General features: G+C 50.5%; 1 protein-coding gene across 50 annotated transcripts in view; it reads right to left on the reverse strand.

The window, feature by feature from the left end:
• PCBP3 (poly(rC) binding protein 3) overlaps positions 1-19,038 on the reverse strand; it is a 55,059-nt gene that overhangs the window by 17,005 nt on the left and 19,016 nt on the right. For 19 of the 50 annotated variants that reach the window (XM_086898187.1, XM_086898186.1, XM_086898199.1 and 16 more), the window contains 8 exons: positions 10,574-10,717; positions 10,272-10,295; positions 9,461-9,493; positions 8,823-8,939; positions 8,159-8,290; positions 7,763-7,891; positions 5,402-5,476; positions 2,886-2,927 (listed from right to left, as the gene is read on the reverse strand). In XM_086898187.1, coding sequence (XP_086754313.1) covers positions 2,886-2,927; positions 5,402-5,476; positions 7,763-7,891; positions 8,159-8,290; positions 8,823-8,939; positions 9,461-9,493; positions 10,272-10,295; positions 10,574-10,642 — 621 coding nt within the window. In that variant the 5' untranslated portion in view covers positions 10,643-10,717. The remainder of the gene's footprint in view (positions 1-2,885; positions 2,928-5,401; positions 5,477-7,762; positions 7,892-8,158; positions 8,291-8,822; positions 8,940-9,460; positions 9,494-10,271; positions 10,296-10,573; positions 10,718-19,038) is intronic. The other 31 variants (XM_086898212.1, XM_086898208.1, XM_086898211.1 and 28 more) reach the window with 3 other exon arrangements.

A 19,038-nucleotide genomic window follows, 5' to 3' on the forward strand; every position in this document is an offset into this window, starting at 1 on the left:
CCCTGGACAGGTACTTCTGGGATCCCTATCCTGTCTGGAGGACACCCAGCCTGCACTGCCTCAGGGGACAGGTCTCACCACTCCACAGAAAGAGTTGTCTGCACATCTCTGTGCTTATTTTGGCTGTCTTCGGCTTATTTTATCCAAAGGTGTGATAGGCCAGGCTCCTGCCACAACATGGCTGTCTCCAGACAACACTGGGCATGTCACTGCTCCTTCAGGGAGCAGGGACATCAGCATCCACTGCTTCTTAACTTCAGAAATGCCCTGTTTCTGGAGCTGCACCCTGTTTCTGGAATTCCTTGTGCCACCTGGTCCCACTGGCAGGACTCCAGATGAAACCTCTTTGCCCAGTGGGCTCCAGCCGTGCTCTGGGACAGGGATCCTGCTTTGCCAAGAGGCGGAGACCAAAATCCTTTCTAATACTGACCTACTAGACCTTCCAGACGTAGTTTGCATAGTGGTATTTATGCAGTCCCTGCAATCAGAGCAATAAACAAGCCTAGGGCAGGAGAAGATGGCTAAACCCAGGTGTCACAGAAAAAGCTGCTACATCCATCTCTTCCAGCTCATCTTCCATGGTCGAGGGAGGGGAGAGCCCCCTCTGCTCTGGTGAGACTGTACCTGAGGTACTGCATCCAGCTCTGGGGTCTCCAGCACAGCAAGGATATGGATCTGTTAGAGTGAGTCCAGAGGAGGCCACGGAGATGCTGCAGGGGGCTGAAGGGGCTCCAATAGAGCTGGAGAGGGACTTTGGACAAGGGCCCAAAGGAGTGACAGGACAGGGGAGAATGGCTTCACACTGACAGAGGGCAGGGTTAGATGGGATTCTGGAGAAAAATCCTTCCCTGTGAGGGTGGGCAGGCCCTGGCACAGGTGCCCAGAGAAGTTGTGGCTGCCCCTGGGTCCCTGGAAGTGCCCAAGGCCAGGCTGGACACTGGGACTTGGAGCAGCCTTGGACAGGAGAAGGTGCCCCTGCCCATGGCAGGGGTTTGGAGTGAGATGCGTTTTAAGGGACCTTCCAACCCAACCTATTCTGTGACTCTATGATCCCGTAGCTTTTGGGAAGGCAGGCACCTATGCATCACATCCCAAACACCCAAAAACACCCAGGCAATGCTGAAACCCCTCATGAGCCAAAGCTTTCCTTGTCCTGGGATGTTTCTCCAGGGGACAAAACCAAGACAGGAGCACACACTGGGCATTCAAAATTCTGCCTCCTTTGCAAAAGGCATCCACTAAACACAGGCACCTAAAACATGTTTAAAATGCCCTAAAAGCACATTCTAGACTGGGTTCTGTATTGAACCTTGTTTAAAATGACCAATCATTGAAAGAACACCCCGAGAGTAAGGGTGGAGTGAGTAGCCCCTGTACCAACAGCTTTATTCAGGAAATTTGCCGGGAGTGGGGCAGAGTGCAGCCATCAAATGTATTTTAATCCTGACAATCAGAGGAATATAGGAACAAGGAAAACACTAAGCTGTTGGCACCACTCGCAGGGAAAAACTGGGATAAAGACTGCATTGATCTACCCTAAATACACGGGTTTTTTAGTTTTCTGCTTATGGAGTAAAAGCAAAGAGTACATAATTAGGAATATTTCTTATCAACCATCACAGCAGGCTGTTCAGAGTACACACATAGAAAGCCAAAGCCTGGATTCCTCTAATTCCAGTGAAACCACTTCTCCTAGGATGAAAATCCAGCCTACAACTCCCAAATGTTCCCATATGGGGCAGGCATTCGTAGTATCAAACAGTCTTGCCACCTTCTCAACCACAGAAGAAGAAATTTTATGATTTAGTACCCAGTGCACTCACTGGAAAGGGGAACACTGAGCTGCATCAACCCCTTCCCATGGGTGAGATGGCTGGAGAATGTTTTCCACCCACTGCGACATCCTCAGCCCCACCGCAGATCCCTGCCTCACAGCAGGAGGGACCCTCTGCAGTGAGACTCAATGGGTATTTTGTCCCCTTGGAAACACATTTAGCAAGTTCCTGCTTTTTCCAGGAGCCATGACCACCTCAGAAGCTGAACTTCCCTGCTTTCCTCAGAGAAATCATTCAAACAGACTGATTTTCTATTTCCCTTGGTAATTTCAGGTGCGCACATTCCAGCTGTTGATCCCTATGTGGTCCCCCCACAAAAGTGCTCCCTGACCCCCCCACAGGCATGGGAGCCCAAGAGATCCCAGCATCAGCAAACCTCAGTCAGAGCAGCTCAGAGAAGCTCCTGCCTCTGCACCAAGGAGCCCGAGGTGAAGTGGGGGCTGTCCTCAGGCTGCCCTGCAGTGGGTAACAGCCACCCACAGCAGTGAGACAGCCACCCAACCCAGGGTGACCACGTTGCTCTGGGGGCCCTCTGGGGGCCCTCTGGGAGACATGGTGGGGGCTTAGTTTAATTTCCACATCATCTGAAGGAACACCCCCTCGGAAAGGCACATCCCTGCCCAGTCTTCAAGCACAAAACCCTTGGAGCTCTGGCTTCTTCCCAACCCACCAAGGCACTCAGAAGGTAAATATGCCCTTGGCTCACCAACATTTTAAAGACAAGGGGAAAATAGAAGGGAAGGTATTCTTTTTTTTTTTTTTCTTGTTTTGATCATTTTGAGGCACAAAATGCATAGAGTATGGTTTCTAACAGAACAAAGGGATAGCACTGAATAATGCAAACAATTTAGCATCAGGCCAAGTCCTCAGAAGTAATAAAGTTTAGTGCTAACAGGTTAAAAGGCTACTCGAGGTATTACAGATGCTACACATGGCCAGTCACTTTGAAAATATGCTATTAATATTATTGGCTAATATTAATATTATGTGAATTAACAGTAGCATGCAGGTGACAGAAAAGGGTATAAGAAAAATTAGGGTAAAACTCACATCCGGGTGTGGAATAGCGTATTGTCCCTGAATTGTATAGGCCTGAAAAGGAAAAACAAAGATGTTACCAGGGCTGGCAGGATGTGGGGAGAGAACTCCATCCCTCTGCTGGGACCCCCTGTGCCACATTAAATTCCTTGGGGCACCAAATCCTTGGGGCAGGAGGGAGATGTTTCATCTCCCATCCAACCTAGACCATGTTGAGCTACCTGACTTCAAGGGCTCGGGCTCTGTTTGGCTTTTTTCAAAAGGAAAGAAACAGCTCTTTATAGGTGCCAGCATTGCATGGAGCAGGAATATTAGGCTGTGGCTGGTCTTTGCTGTACAAAAAATAAGGATCAGTGGGGGGGGGGCGGTGAGTTGGAAGTGAATGATCTTTAGTGTCCTTTCCAACCCAAGCCCTCCTGTGATTCTCTAATAACCAGAACTACCTGTGTAGCAGGTGCACAGTGACATCACTGCCCAAGTGCAAACCCAAAAAGCAAGCCAGCTCCATGAGGCTCTCCATTATTTTCAGGTGCACAAGCCCCAGTGGATGCTTTACATCCACCCAGTATATTCCAGTGCTCTGCTGGGGAGTTGGAAAGGCATCGAGGTGAGGGCTGCCTGCACTGCGATGCCTTTCACCAGCTGCAATTGGTAAATCCATGCAAGCATCTTCCAGGTAAATGGGTTTATGTGTTTTTCCCATCCTTTGTAGCAATCCTTTCTCTTTTTGTTGATAAATAACCCCAAAATAAGCACCAGTGTGGGTGAAGAGCCAGACACTAGAGAGCCCAATATTTAGGACTTAACCAGCTAGCAAAATGTATTTCACTGGTTGACACATTATTCAGATGATTCTGAAAGAAATGGCAAAAGAGATGGAGAACACTTTGAAAAGGGAGAGTAAAGATTGCCAAGAAAAATGAAAGGAGAAAACCTGGGAGCCTCCTGCAAATTTGCCACATAATTCGCAAAGAACAAGGTGCTTTGTGTGAAGGCAAGCCCCAAAATCATGGAGAAGGAAAAGGGAAGATGGCTGTCCCAGTGCCCACCAGCATCCCAGCACAATGGGACAGAGGCTGAAGAGTTGCCTGTCCTGGTGGTTTAATTTGGCCATTGGCTTTTGATTAGAAAAATTGAGTCAAAAAATGTAATCAAGGGCAGGAAGGTGTTTTGGACAGAGGCAACTCAGCCCTGACCTTTGAGGGCTGGTACCTTTGGCATCTGCCATTGCCCACTTCATCTCTCAGCCTGCTGTGCTCCTGGAGACTCATCCCACCCCAAATTCCTGCCTGTCACCAGTTGTCCTCTGTCCCCTTGCCCCGTGCTACCCCTCAGGCAGAGCCATAGGGCTCCCAGCCTTGGGAAGAGCTCTCACTTCTGAAACAGTTGCTTTCTTCCAGTGATGTTACTTCTGTCCAAGACACCAACCATTCACGGCAGAATTGCTGCCTCCATCTCACTCTCCCTTTTGAAAAGATCAGTTCACCAGGCAGCTGGACTCAAAGCTCTTTTCCAGGACCGCTGCTCAGATGGAGTCACACACTCCCTATCTTGGCAATGACTAATTCAGCCTGAAATAGCCTGTGCTCTGGGCTTTGCTCCTGGTCTTAGTTTGTCCTTTTTTATTATGGTTGGAGAGAAATGAAATAAATCTGTGGAGCTGCTCTGGGTGGCCTAAGCTGTGGTTTTGTGGTGCTGGCCCTACCTGGCTGCAGGATCTCTTGGGAAGGTACATCCCCTGCTGGATGTGATAGACCACAGGATGGTGGCATCTACAGGCAGGTCCTGGGTCACCAGGTGAGGCGAGGAGATGAGGTGAAGAAAGCAGAGGTGCAAATTCCCTCTTTAGAACAAGCCATGTGCTCAGTTGCCCTTGCTCCTGCTGATTGTCACTTGCAGAATAACCTCCAGCTAACCTGTGCTATGGTTATCCCACAAAGGAAAAACCAGCCCAGGGCTTGCTACTGGAAATAGCACGTGGTGTCTGCAAGGCTGCAATGTCACTGGGGGTGACACAGTGCAGGCTTTGCCCCAGAGGGAAGCAGCAACCCAAACCAGGGAGGGGGACATGGCCCTTCTGTGGGGGCTGCCCTGAGCAGAGAAGTAGCTGAGACAAACCCTTCCTACCTTGGATCAATTACAGCCACACAAAGGTATTTTTAACTGGGCTGGAGGTGCCATAGAGCAGGGACAGCCTCTTGCTCAACAATGCTTTTCTAATCCTCTCCTTCTCAACCACTGACAAACACTGAACCTGGGTCTAGAGAAGCAAATCCCAGCCTTTCCTCTGTGTGACACCCTGACATGGAGATGACGCCCAGGCTGGCCCTTCCCTTCTCCTCACTGTCCGGCATCCATGACAGGAGCTAAGCCCAGAGCTTTCAGTCCAGCTGCCGTGGCACACAACGGATGGGATGACACCATGCAAGTCAGAAGGCAAGAAACCTGAGTGCACTAACGGGCAGCGGCTGGTGCTGCAGTAAAAGGCTGAGGTTGGCAGTGGAGGCTGCAAGCGGGTCGGCTCTTACCTGACCACCTGCAAAAATGACAGGGGTGGAGGCGGGCTTTGGGCGGTAGGGAATGGTGGCACCTTTTGGTGGGGACTAGGAAAAGGGATAAGGAGAGGGAGAGAGAACATTAGAACAGCTTTCCTGAAACAGCGGCAAAAAGAGCGTTAGAAAGCACCTAATGGAGCACGGCCCCCGGGGCCGCCACAGCAACACCCGCACCAGGCAACACCGCGTTTCTGGACAGGAGCACACGGGGAAAGAGGGGATTTGTGGGCAACAAGGACAACCTGGGGCACAGGAGATCCCCTGCCAAGGCACAGGCCCCTGATCGGCCTCCTGGACCTCTGCTGCCTCCCTCAGCTTCACTCTGCTCTGCACAAACCACGTTGCCTGCTCTAGGCTCTGAGAACCCTCCTTAGAACGCCCTGAGGAGAGCCTGAAGCAGCAAAATGGGTAGGTACAGCCCATCTGAGTGACCTGGCACCATAGTCAAGCTCTTTGGCTTCCCTCATCTTCTTCGCTGCCAGAAGAGGGTCACCTCCAGGCCCTGGTGCGGTCCCTCACTGAGTTGGGACATAGGTGCTGCAAGATCAGCTGAGAAGTGTCCCTGCACGTGGCAGGGGGCTGGAACTAGATAGCCTTTAAGGTCCCTTCCAACCCACCCCATTCTGTGATTGGTGATTCCGTGTTTCTGTGGTCTTGCTGCCCTCTGTCAGGTCCTTGGGTAGGTCTGAGCAGAGCTGCGGTGACAGAGCTGCTGGTGTGATGCACAGGAGCTGCTTGCCCAGGTTCTCCCTCTGTTTTTTTCCTGAACAACTTACAGGCCATAGGAAACCTGGAGGTTTCTAGGGATCAGGAGATATTTCAGCTCTCCTCCTGCTTCCATCCAAAATTAAACAACTCAGTGACTGCTATATAAGGACAGGCAATAGAAATTACACTATCTCATGGAAAACTTTTTTTTTTTCCTGTATGTTCTTTGGATGTCTACTTGTAGGCAAGCAGCATTATCTAAATCCTCCTGCTCCTGTCCTGCTCCTGGGAAAGCTGATCAAAGCACATCTCCAGCACATCCACATCTCCTACTTGTTCTTTTATTGCATTGCAAATCTTGGAGGGTACGAGCCAAGATTACCTGTTTAAGACTGAAAGGTGATGTGGAACATCTCTGTAAGCCACTAAAGCCAGGGCACTTTCCAGATTTCAGACTACAAGAAGACTCATGGGTTTTTCCTCTGTCCAGCTGAGCTGGACAGAGGAGCAGCACATCTTGCTTTGTAAGAAAGACTTTTTAACACACTTGACAAGCATCACCTCAGGCTCATCTCTGCTGCAATCTGTAACCTGGAGTCATTGGGTGCCTAAAATTCCTCTGGCAGCAGTGCAGCTGCCTGAGCATCACAGCCAGCAGGGATGGGGAACATGGCTCCTGTTTATCCTTCCTGAGATGTGCTGCTGCCAAGCTGAAGATGCTTCCATTTGGCTTTGCTCTACCTTCACCAAGCCTTGTCATCCCCATCTGAAACTTTTCCAGTGGGAAACGTGCTCCTTCCTGCTGTGAAAGGGCTGTGCAGCTAGGCAGAGGGGCCTTACATAAGTCTTTACATGAGACATGAGCTTTGTCTGGCTCTGGGACGCACCAGGAATGGAATGTGTCACTGTCCCATGTCCCAGAGGCTCTCCTTCTAGAGCTTCTCCCATCTGAAGTGGCAAGTGTGGATGTGGGGCATGTGGCTGAGGTCCAGCAACTACTGCAACAGTACTGCAGCATCTCTCCACAGCAGAGATCTTCCAGCTCTGCTTGTCAGCATTTATCCCAGAAAATGGCACCTTGATCATATATCCATGTGCCCTACAGTCCCTGCTCTCCACCAGCCTTCCTCACCCCTATTCCCACTGTGCCCCACTGAAACACAGCCTTCTGCTCCCAGTTCCATCTCCCCCAGTGCAGGGGAAGCTCTGGCCTCCTCTTCCTCCTCCTGGCTGTGGTCCTTGTGAGGCAGAGACCAGGCTCTTGGAGCAGTGTCTGTGGCCCCCATCTCCTTCCCACAGCACCCTGGGTGCTGCTGGGGCACCAGGCCAGGCTGTCCCAGCTTGCTGGCACCTCTCTTCCCTGAAGCCACCCTCTGCTCTGACACAAAACACCTCCTCTGGGGCACCTGACCAGACAAGCTTCCAGTGTGGGACTCTAGAAACTACGGACAATGGTGGGGAAAAGACACAGGGTGTGTTTCCAGTGGAGGTACCAAGAAATGAGAGTGGTCCAACAACGTGTGGTGAAGGGGACGAGAGAGACACGCTCCACAGCTCCCAGCGCTCTGGTGGAGCCAGCTGGGATTTTTTCCGTATGTACTTTACCCCCTTTGTTACAGACTGTACCTCCAGCATCACCACACAGATCTGTTTGACACACTGGATAATTGCGTCGGGTGTCCCCGAGATTGTCACTGCCCGCTCCGTGGAGTTGGGCAGCATGTCCCCCGCCACTTGGACCTGAGCACCTGTGGACTGGAGACAGAAAGAGAGAGGAAGGAGAAATTCCACAGCTGAACACCTTCATCTGGAGCCAGCTCCAGTTCTGACACCACATGCCTCCCAAGGCCTGGCACATGGCATCCTATGGGACGCTGCTCCCACATTGGCCAGACCACCCTGGGAAACAACATGATGCATGAGGCAGCAGAGGAATCCCCTTCCCAAGGCAGCTCCCCTCGGCCACGGCTCAGCTCCAAGGAGCTGTGCTGAAGTGCAGTAATAGAATGGAATCTGCTTTACCTCTCGGATTTCCTTGATCTTGGAGCCCCCCTTGCCAATGAGGGAGCCACACTGACTTGCTGGCACCACAAGCCGCAGTGTCACCGGAGGTTTGCTGGTAGCAGTGCTGTTGCTCATGGAGTTGGTTATGTCCTTGGAAAGGAAAAGTGCAGCATGTCAGCCCTTGGTACCCAACCAGAGCCACAGTGCCACAGGTGCCCAGGTGCCACATCCACATGCATTATGGTCAGGTGACTAAAGTGTTTCCTTTTGAGCACTTCCAGGGATAGTGACCACCAGGTGCCTTGGGCAGCCTGTTCCAAGGCCTGACCAACCTTCCAGTGAAGCAATTTTCCCTAATATCCAACCCAAACCTGAGGTCATTTCCTCTGGTCCTGTCACTTGTTACTTGGGAGAAGAGACCAACCCCTAAATGGCTACACTCCCCTTCCCCTTCCAAGCAGTTGTAGAGAGCGAGAAGTTCCCCCCTGAGCCTCCCTTTTTTCCAGGCTGAGTCTCCCAGCTCCCTGAGCCACTCCCCATTAGACTTGTGCTCCAGACCCACCCTAGTTAGAGATGTCTGAAAGGTTCTTTGCTGAGGCCATGTCCCAGTTAGGCAAATCCAACCAGGCACTGGTTGGCTGGCTGGCCAGCCATTTCTCATGGGATGGCTCACATTTCTCACCTCCTCAAATTTGTAGGCAATCATGGCAAAAGCCTTGAAGATGGCATCAGTGGGGCCAGTTATGGTCACAATCCGCTCAGGACAGTTCCCCTCCGAGATGTTGATCCTTGCCCCGCTCTGGAAAGAGAAGAAGAGTCCTGGAATAGCCACAGCCAAGTAATCAGGTTGGGTCCTCTCTCAGCCTGATACCTGTGCCAGCCTCACAGCATTCTGTCTAACCTTCCAAACTCCCACCCTTCTTCTGCAGTGATTTCAGCCCTGACTTATCCCAACCCTCAGAAAGGGTTTCCAGTGTTTCACTGAAAAGGGAATCCATGGGATCAAGGCAAGACCAGCTCATTGGGCCTTCACAGGCAATGGCCTGTGAAGAGTTTTGCTCCCTGGGAGCTGCAGGCACAAAGACCCTGAACAAACTCAAAGCATATTACAAGTGACTTAATTTCAATGTTTCATTAAATACTTGACTCTGGAAAATGTGATAGGAGTTTGAGTGTGAAGGGAGAAAACTGGTCCAAAGAGCTCTGAGGGCAGCTGGCTTGCTTCTCCTGACCCTGGGAATTCCTGCACATATCGCACATGTGCAGCTCTGGCCACTCTGCACTCCCTCCTACAAATCATCCACAGAGCAGGCTGCTCACCTCCTCACGCATCTTCTTCACAGTCTCTCCTTTCTGGAACAGGAGGGAAAACCAAGCTATTACTGAATATTCAAGACTTCTACCATTAAAACAATCCTACCGAAAATGCATCTCCCTAATAGATGGCAGTTTGTAGCCAAAAGCATGGGAGCTGTGATGCCTGGCCCTGCACCCCCAGGTGATGGTCAGCTGAAGAGCTGAGCATGCAAATCATCAAATATACATATATATACAAATTCACAACTGTGAATCTTCCCAGAGTTGGATGTGCTGATGGAAAAATAAGACACAAGTCTACAGGGAAAACGTGTTCGTGCTGCAAATCTTTGCCGCCATAAACCCTTCTTTTAAAACGACCTCAAAAAAAAAGCCCCTAAGTCCTGTACAGCCAGGACTTCCCAAACCACTGTGGAAACACCAGAGCAACTCAGGAGACTTTTTTGCAAAAGATAAATGAAGTCCTCTGGCCTCAGAGACAGGGACTATAGAATTACTTTAGATATAATTTAAATGTATCTGTGTGATATTTTTAGTATCTCTTAATGAAGTTACTTGATGAAAACACCAGAGCAACATAAACTCCCAGCCATTACCCAGTGAAGCAGCTGGGAACAGTTTGGTGGTTGGTGGGGTTTTTAGGGGAATGGTCTTTGAGGCCTCTGTAGGTCTCTCACAGTTTCTGGCTCACAAATGCAGCAACCAGCTCAGGCACCCCACACTTTTCAGGACATGACAGGGAAGAGGTGACTACAGCATCTACCACATCACAGGTGCAGGAACAGCATCAACTGTACACTAAATGCATCCTTACCTTCCCAATGATGCTTCCAACTTCCTATGTGGAGAAAAAAGCCAAAACCAGAGGAACTGACATTAGAAAACATGATGAGAATCCAGCCCCATCTCATAATGAAGTAAAGACCTGGTGGACACTGTCCCCAGTGGAGAGACAGGGTTGAGGGGCAGGAATGAGGGGGAGCAGGAGCACCTAACCATGCTACCCTCCCCACCCGCAGGACAGCTGTTCACAGGGCTGGCACAGCTGGACAAAGCTGTGTGTGGGTCTGGGCAGGTGGGAGAGGGGGCTGTGAGGACGCTGTGGGATCCCCTTACCTTGCCGTGCATCAGCAGCCGGATGGTGAGGGTAACGTTGAGGCCACCTTCAGAGACCTTGGACTCCATTTCCTACCAGGGGATGGGAGACGTGCGTTAGCTGGGAGAGCAGCCTAGACACGGGCAGCACCTTGCCTGGATCACCTGGGGACACAGCAGGGAAGGTTTGCTCTCAGAACAGGTTCCTTGGAGGGGGATAGACCCCCACAGAGCAGCCAAAAAACAACCCTGGACCAAGGCAGCAGACAAGCAGCCTGTCCAAGGGCCAGTGGTGACAGTGGTGCTTTAAAAGACCCGCAGCACCTACCTAGCAAATGAAAGCTCAGCATCTCCAGCATAAAGAAAACCACAATGCACTTTTTCCGTGGGCAGGAATTGTCTATCTGACCCCAGGAGCACTGAATGGGAAGGACAGAACTGGCATCCTGGTTGCCACACATCCTGACTTGAGAGCTCCCCAGCTGGGCAGACTGTGCACCACACCACTTCCAGCCATTCATGTCACACATATCTAACAAAACCATGCTGTTTTCCTTCTCCATTCTCTCTCTTTCCTCCTCTGCCCTCTAGAGATGCCACTGATGTTTTGAAGGCAAGGAGGGGGGGAAAGAGATAAAAAACAGAGAATGGCAACAAATCCTTAATTTTTCATTCCTGATAACTTCAGGAGCATCTCTGCATGAGGACGTGGCATATGAAATATCCCTGCAGCCCATTGCATGGGGAGAGCAGTGCCATCCCAGAAGGAGGTGCCAGTGTCCTTCTATGTGCAGTGCTGAGAGATACAGAGCAATTCTCCCTCAGATTTAATCCCTCAGTCTGTATCAGATGGGAGATTTTCCATTCTGCTCACAAGCATCTGGCAATTCCCTTTGCTCAGACGGGGACTTACGTGAGCAAAAAAAAGCGGGAGATAAACAAATTCTCAAGTACTGCTTTAATGTAAGCTGGGATGAATAAACAGCAGCAATGCACAGACCATGGATGGGGATGGGTTTGATCCAAAACCTCTTCCCAGAGGTTATTATGAAACCCAAAATGGATAAACCCATGTGGTTTGCAGGGAGATAGAATTCCCTAAAGCTAAAGGACACTGGCTCACTGAGAATGAGGCTGCTTATGACCTATGTGCAAACACTGGGCTCGAGGCTGCTGCATGTCACAAATGAAAAAAGGACAGAATCCTCACAAGGATAAGAAATGAAATGTGCTGAACACCAAAACAGGTTCACTGGCACAGGTTGCCCAGAGAGGTTGTGGACTCCCCATCCCTGACAGTGTCCAAGGTCAGGCTGGACAGAGCTTGGAGCAACCTGGGATAGTGGAAAGTGTCCCTGCCCATGGCAGAAGTGGAATGGCATGAGCTTTAAGGTCCCTTCCAGTCCAAACCACGCTGTTATTCTCTGGTTCTAAGTCAAGCCAAAAGGTGCTTTTAAGGGTGGGGAGAAGGATAATATTTCCGAGGAAAAAGGTGACAACATTGGAGATGAAAGTAATGGGAATGGGCTGAGAGACTGTAACAGAACAGGCAAGATGAGGAATTTTCAAGGCTGAGCCCACTGTAAAGTGAACAATGAAGGAAAAGAATAATTGGGTGTGTTGTTTAACCCCAGGTTGACTCCTGTGCATGGGAGTCAGTGCAGAAAGGGTCAATAAGCTGATAGGTGGAGGTCAGCATTTCCAGTGCTCATGATGTGTCAGGAGACAAACTCCTACACCAAAGGCATCACAGAATCGCAAAATGTTTTGGGTTGGCAGGGAACTTAAGATATCCCATTCTACTCCTCTGCCATGGGCAGGGACACCTTCCACTATCTATCCCAGGCTGCTTCAAACCCCAGTGTCCAACCTGGCTTTGGACACTTCCAGGGATTCAGGGGCAGCCACAGCTTCCCTGGGCACCCTCACAGGGAAGAATTTCTTCCTAAAATCTCATCTAATCCTCCCCTTCTTTCAGTCTAAAGCCAGTCCCCATATCTTGTGGTAGGGAGGGTGTTTGCCATCTCCAGCCCCACATCCTTAGCAGGAGGAACCCTGCATCAGGCTGTTATGTAAATGCTTCCAATTGATTGAAAAAGTGGGTCATGTGTTAGCCAAATGCTCCTGGCTTTAAGATTTATCAGCATTATTAAATTAAACACGCTTCATGCTCCAGTGAGTGGGAAAGCTACATTGGCCTTTTCTTAACCATACTAGTGAAAGGTAAGTGTTTTATAGGGGTCTCATGAGCTCAATGGAAGGCATGGCAACAATAGAGCTGAAGCATTTACTGTGGGCACGGGCCACCCCCAGCAGCCCTCATTCCTCATGGACAAAAGGCTGGGAAAAATTATCCCCTAAAATGCGATTTTGAGCATTTCAGAGCATTCCCTGCCTGAAGAGAGAATCATCTCAGCCCCTTCCTCTTTACCATCGTGTTCTGCCTTGTTCACCACAGCTTTGAAATGGGTCCTTTGTCCACTTGAGAGCCCTGAGGCCACCATCACATCCAGCCCAATGGACAGAGTAGAGGCAGAGCCCAGCTCCAGCCCAGTGCAAATCAGGGGCAGCCCCACAGAGGTCAAAGGCATGGAATTAGGAGACAGAAGTGTCAAGCTTGGCCCCAAAAGGGAAGTAGCATGCCAAACCAGTCTCTGCCAAACATCACACCTGGGCAACCACAGGTGAAGGACTGGAGCATCCTCTTTTGCACTACATCAAAGGGAGATTTGCCCCAAAGCTGGACAGTGCCCTTCCAAAGGATGATCCCATTCCACAATAAATAGGCCTGTTAATTGCAGCTGCCTTTGCAAGAGTGCCTGGAGGAGACATTGTCAGTTCTCAGGGCAATCTGGTTCTTCTAGAATCAGTTCAAATATATTAAATTCTGGGAAATTTCTTTAATCTATCAGGAATCCCCTATGTCTGAAAAAGCAACTCAGGAATCAGTGATTAAGGAATAGGAAGGAAAATGAAAGCCCAGAACAGCAGGAATACTCCTCTTCCCCACATGCAAACATATGCACTCCAATTTTTCTCTTTTCCCATTTTTCAGAGGTTGGAGCAGTTGCCTCAGCGAGTGCTCTTGTGTTTATGCTTGCTGATACCTCACAAATACCAACACGTCCCTAAAAAGCGAGCAATTCCCTTCCAATTAGGGGAAATCTGAACACTGTGGATTGAATTAATTTAATAACACAATCGTCTCCCGTACAGGAACAGGCACATGAAGCAGAACAGGAGGAGGCAAATGGAGCTCTGGGCTTCCATACAGGAGCTGGAAAAGCGGATGCTGGGATCAAGGGAGTCATGCCTCTGATATCCTATTAGGGATGCCCGGCCCTGATGGCAGGCGGCTCAGCTCAGCTTGAGCAGAGCCCAAATTCCCCCAGCAGGGGCTGGAGGATATTGCTGGCTCTATGCTTGCTGAAGCCAGCCCTTGTCCTCCTCTTCCTCCTTCCATGTGTTCCTCAGGCTCACTGGGTGCATGAGCCCCATATGAGTAAGCCTTTGCTTCCTAGAGTTATTTTTGGGGGATATAGCAATGTTTTGTTCAAGCTGTCCAAAACCAAACAGAGAGGACAACTCTGTGCAAAGATGCCCCAGTGGCATAACTCTCCCTCCCTGAAAAGTTTGGGTGGAAAGTTCACAGGCACCAACAAGCAAATGCAGAGGAGAAAGTCTCCGTCACCCCGCCACCATCCATCACAGGGCCTCCAGAAAACCCCTCTTTCTTGCAGCTGTATCACAGAATCACAAAATGGTTTGGGTTGGAAGGGACCTTAATGCTCATCTCATTTCACACCCCCTGCCATGTTCAGGGACACTTTCCACTCTTCCAGGCTGCTCCAAGCCCCAGTGTCCAACCTGGCCTTGGACACTTCCAGGGATCCAGGGGCAGCCACAGCTTCTCCTGGTCAGTGCAGGCTGATAAAATGCAACACCTCAGAGCCCTGCTGACCAAGGGCCCTTGATGACCTGTGCAGGTAAAGAGCAGGGTTGGGCAGAGCCCTGGTCTGTGCAATCTCTGCTGTGCCACCTTCCCAAAGGACCACTACCCAGGCCCCAGCCTGGAGCATCTCAGTTGCTCAGTGGTAATGCCACCCTGGAAAACATCCACCACACTTCCCAGGCACTCTGGTGTTCCAGGAGCCCCACCAGAACAGGTGTGAAAGACAGCCACAATCCCTTGGCATCCTCCAGCACACTGTGACATCCTGCAGCCAGGATTTCCAATGGGGGTGGCAGAATTTAGTGTTGGGAATTAATATCTGGGACAGAACGTCCATCACTCAAGACAGCATTTTCCCCTGTGAGGGAGGAAATGTTTGAACACCTGTGACTTCTCCATATCGTCTTCACAAAACTCAGACCAGAGTTTTCTGACCCTTGAAAAACAATGGATGTGTCAAAAGCAGAGAAAAGCCAGAAAGGCCAGGAAAGAGGATGTTTTTCTGACATTTTAGGCTTTCTAGCCTGTTTTCTCGAGGAGGGCTGCCTGTCCACCTGTGTCAGCAGGAGCTTTCTCCCCACTCATCTCCCACTGACTTGATCCTGCCATTAAGACCTAATCTAGTGATTTCCAGCATGGTGATTTAGTGGCTGGGAAGCTCGGCAATGCAGCCAGCTCGGGATTATGACGATGGTGCAGTCTGGCCAGGTCAAGACGGGGGTGGAAGGATGAAAAAACAGGCTGAAACGGAAAGCCAAGCATTCCCTTAAACCACATGGAAATGCATCAGTCACTGGCGAGCTTTGGCTGTCGGGAGATGAAACTGTGGGAGGGCAGTAGCACCATCCACATGAGTGATGCCAAATGCTGCCTGGGAACAAAGCTGCAATTCCAGCTGCTGCCATTTTCCACAGCTGTAGTTGTTTTAGTTGACCTTTCCTCCTCTCTACTCTCCAGCTTCAGTGGAAATACTTTAGATGTCTTTATCCAAAAAAGATGCCCTGTGCCCTCGTAGTACATTCGCCAGCAGGATATTCCTCTCTCTCCTCTGCCCACAATTATTCCAAGCAGCACAGGAGACTAATGTCTTGCTCTGGCCCTCACAGCAGACATCTGTGGAGGATTCTTTCTCAGTCACCTGCTCCCATTTCCCCGCTCCCCTCCAGCTGAGATCACAGCCTCACAGAACCACTTAGGTTGGAAAAGACCTCTATGATCACTGAGTCCAACTGTTTCCCCAGCACTGTCAAAGTCCACCGCTAAACCCTGTCCCCAAGTGCCATATCCATGTGTCTTTTTAGCAGCTCTGGGGATGGGGACTCCACCACTGCCCTGGACAGCGTATACCAGTGCCTGACCACCCTTTCCATGAAGAAACTTTTCCTAATATCCAATCAAAATGTCCTGTGGCACATCCTGAGGCCATTTTCTCTTGTTCTGAACATCTGCGCTGATATGATGACGCAGAGCTCCAGCACAGTCACACTGCAGTGGGCACACTGCACATATCCCAGCCAAACACCTGCCCTCCCCTCCAGGAAATTCCCAGCTGATTTCCTGGTTTTCTCCTTTATCTGGTGAACCCCACTTATGGGCTCAGACATTAGTCTCCACCAAAGCAAGCTCAGTCGAGGATGAAGGACAGGTTTTGTTGTGATAGCAGTGCAATCTTTTGCGTGACGATCAGTGAATGAAATTGCAGCTTTTCCCTGCCAACCTCCCCAGGATGATAGCCTGCAACGTAATTCTCCCTCCTGCAACTGGACAGCAGTACCCTACCTCTATGCCCTGATACATTTGTGGGAGACAAAATCTTGAGGTTTGTGTTAATTCCAGGTTTGAAGGAAATTCAGGTACCTGAGAGATGTATCTGCAGAGATCTACAGGATGCAGAATTCCCATTCACTCACACGAGCTGCTGCAGTGCTGCAAGCAGAGGTCAGACACACGAGTGAGGGAAATGCAATGTAGTAGCAGCAGAACATTGGATGTCCTTAGGAAAGCCAGGAAGCCTTGTTTCAGGGCTTTTTGACTGTGGGATCCTGAGCAAAACCAATGGCTTGAACGTGTTTAACCACCACCTCAACAAGGTCATTAGAATTATAAAGAGTTACTAGAAGAACAATAATTCCTCATTTAAGTTGTTTAATTAAAGCTGATTTTGGAAGGTTGGGGTGAGCAGGGAGGGGATAGAAACATCGTGCTGTAATTCAGCCACTTCCAAATCACTCTGCTAGTTACTTCTGGAACAACTTGCCAATGAAAACGGTATTTTCAGTGAAAGTCACACTGTGTAAGTGCATGAGAAACTTCCCCCTATGAGATGACAAGAGCTCTTTGCAGCTGGGTCCACCACAACTCAGTGATCAGAAGCACCGTCAGATGTCTGTGCGCCTTTAGCAAGAGCCTGAGTGCCAAGGAAATAACATTTCCTGGGATAAGGAACATCAACTCTTTCTTCTTTGGTCTGCCAGCAGATTGAAGGATATCAGATAAAAAGAATTCATTACAGTTTTTTCCTGAAATACCGGCTGTCCCCCCATGCCCAAGCCATTATTTTGGAGAGGCTGGGAATATCCATTGGAGCTGCTGATGGTCCAGCAAGGAGCAAGCATTGGCTGGGTCGTGGCTGATGCTAGCTGCCCCCATGGGCTGAGGGAGGCAGAGCCAGCAGCACTACATTGCCCCCCCAGACGGGACCCCGCTGCCGGGCCCAGCACTGCGGAGTGGGGCGGGTTCTGCTGCAGAACCCAAGCCAGGGGAAAGAATCCCAAACCTCCGACATCATTGCCTGGCACTGCAGAGGCCAGGAAAACGACTGCTTTGGTGCCACGCTCCGTGTCCACATCCCTGACCGTGCTGCAGAAGCAGTGTTGCAGAGGGTGGCCAGACCGAGCCCACCGCAGAGTGGAGTAACTGGTGTGTGATGGGAGCTGGGGTGGGTGAAACCACTGCAGAATGGCTGGGAAATGTTCTAAACTCCCCCAAAACACTGACCAGAGATGCTTCTGTTAAAATGCCAGGTGACAACACAGGTGGGGAAAGCTTTTGGTGAGCAGAGCAGGAAGTCAAAATGAGCTTGGCAATGTGAAGAAAATAAGATGGAATTTTGCAAGGCAAAGTACTGAACTTAACTGGGTGCAATTAAGTGCACAGGAACAGAGGAAGTGGTCCCCATCCATCTGAAAGTGGCTGGGAGTGACAAGCTGACTTGCAGGATCAGCAGAAGGAAACCAGGAATGGTGAAATGGCTCTTCAAAGAGATCCAGGCAGCAGAGAGCAACCCTACACTCCTGGGGCCAGCAAACACAGCCCCACGGGGAAGGGCTGGAGGAGGCAAGGATCTGCAGCACAGGGGGCAGAGGGACGCAGGGCCTTGAGCGAGGGGCTTGAGCTGCACTGAAGAAGATCCAGGAAAAGAACTTCTCCACAGCCACGCCATGCTGCAAGTTAACCTTCTTTAAACCTTCCAAACATTCACGTATTGGCAAATACAACTCATCTCTGTTAAACAACCACACTTAGAACCTTGACACCGAGCCAAATGCACCCAATTCAGGGTTTTTTCCTCCCAGCCAGAGGCCAAGGAATGGAAACCAGGTGATGTCACCTTGCAGCAGGAGATGCCTCCACAGATGCCCTAGGGATGCTCTGCTGGGGTTGTGCATCAGCCCCAAAGCACCCATCTCTTGCCGCAAAGGAGCAAGTGCAGTTGGAAACACACCCCAAGGGATGAGACAGTCAAATATCAGCCCCCTAGTCAAATATCAGCCCCCTAAGTGCCAGATTTTAGATGCCATTTTTCAGGGGAGCCCAAAGGACTCCCTAAAAAGGATGCTCATGGCCATAGACCCATGCTGGATGCTCGCAAAGAAAGAGAGACCACAGGGAGGTGTATGGACCTCCAGAGACAAGCAGCTTGCTCTCCAGCATTCTGGAAATTAGAGGCACAGCACTGCAAAAGGCTCCAGGCACATTCCCATCCTTGCAGCTGGGGGGACAGCTGAAAAGAGAACCCCTCCGCGGACCTGGGAAAGCAGGAAAATGTCCACCTTCCAGGGCATCTGCCGAAACAGATGAGGGTGCAACCGAGAGCATCTCTCCACAGTGCCCAGCAGCAGCCATCCAACGACCCCCCCTCATTCCCCTCCTCCTCCAGAGCCTGCCGGCTGCCCTGGCTTTAATCCCACAGGGAGCATCATCCCAATAATTTCCTCCATTTTCAATCTGCTTCCCTCCATTTTCAATCCACTGATCTGGGGGCAGCCCACAAATCCCTTCATCCTGAGAGCAAAGCAATCTACTGCTTCATCTCATCTCCATTTCTCTAATCCCTGGAAACAGGGACGAGGTTTGGAGCACATGGGCTGCCCCGGAGGGGTCTGTCCAGGCAATGCTGGACAGAAACATGACGGGCTGGGGCTACTCTCATGAATGCCACGCAGCTTCTCAAAGCACCTGGGCCAGGTCCTAGCCCCTGCTAATCCAGGGATGCAGGAACAGGTCTTCCTCCTTTCCCCAGCTGCCATGCTGG

This window comes from Cyanistes caeruleus, chromosome 7, assembly GCF_971803275.1.
Source record: "Cyanistes caeruleus chromosome 7, bCyaCae1.hap1.1, whole genome shotgun sequence".
Taxonomy (NCBI): domain Eukaryota; kingdom Metazoa; phylum Chordata; class Aves; order Passeriformes; family Paridae; genus Cyanistes; species Cyanistes caeruleus.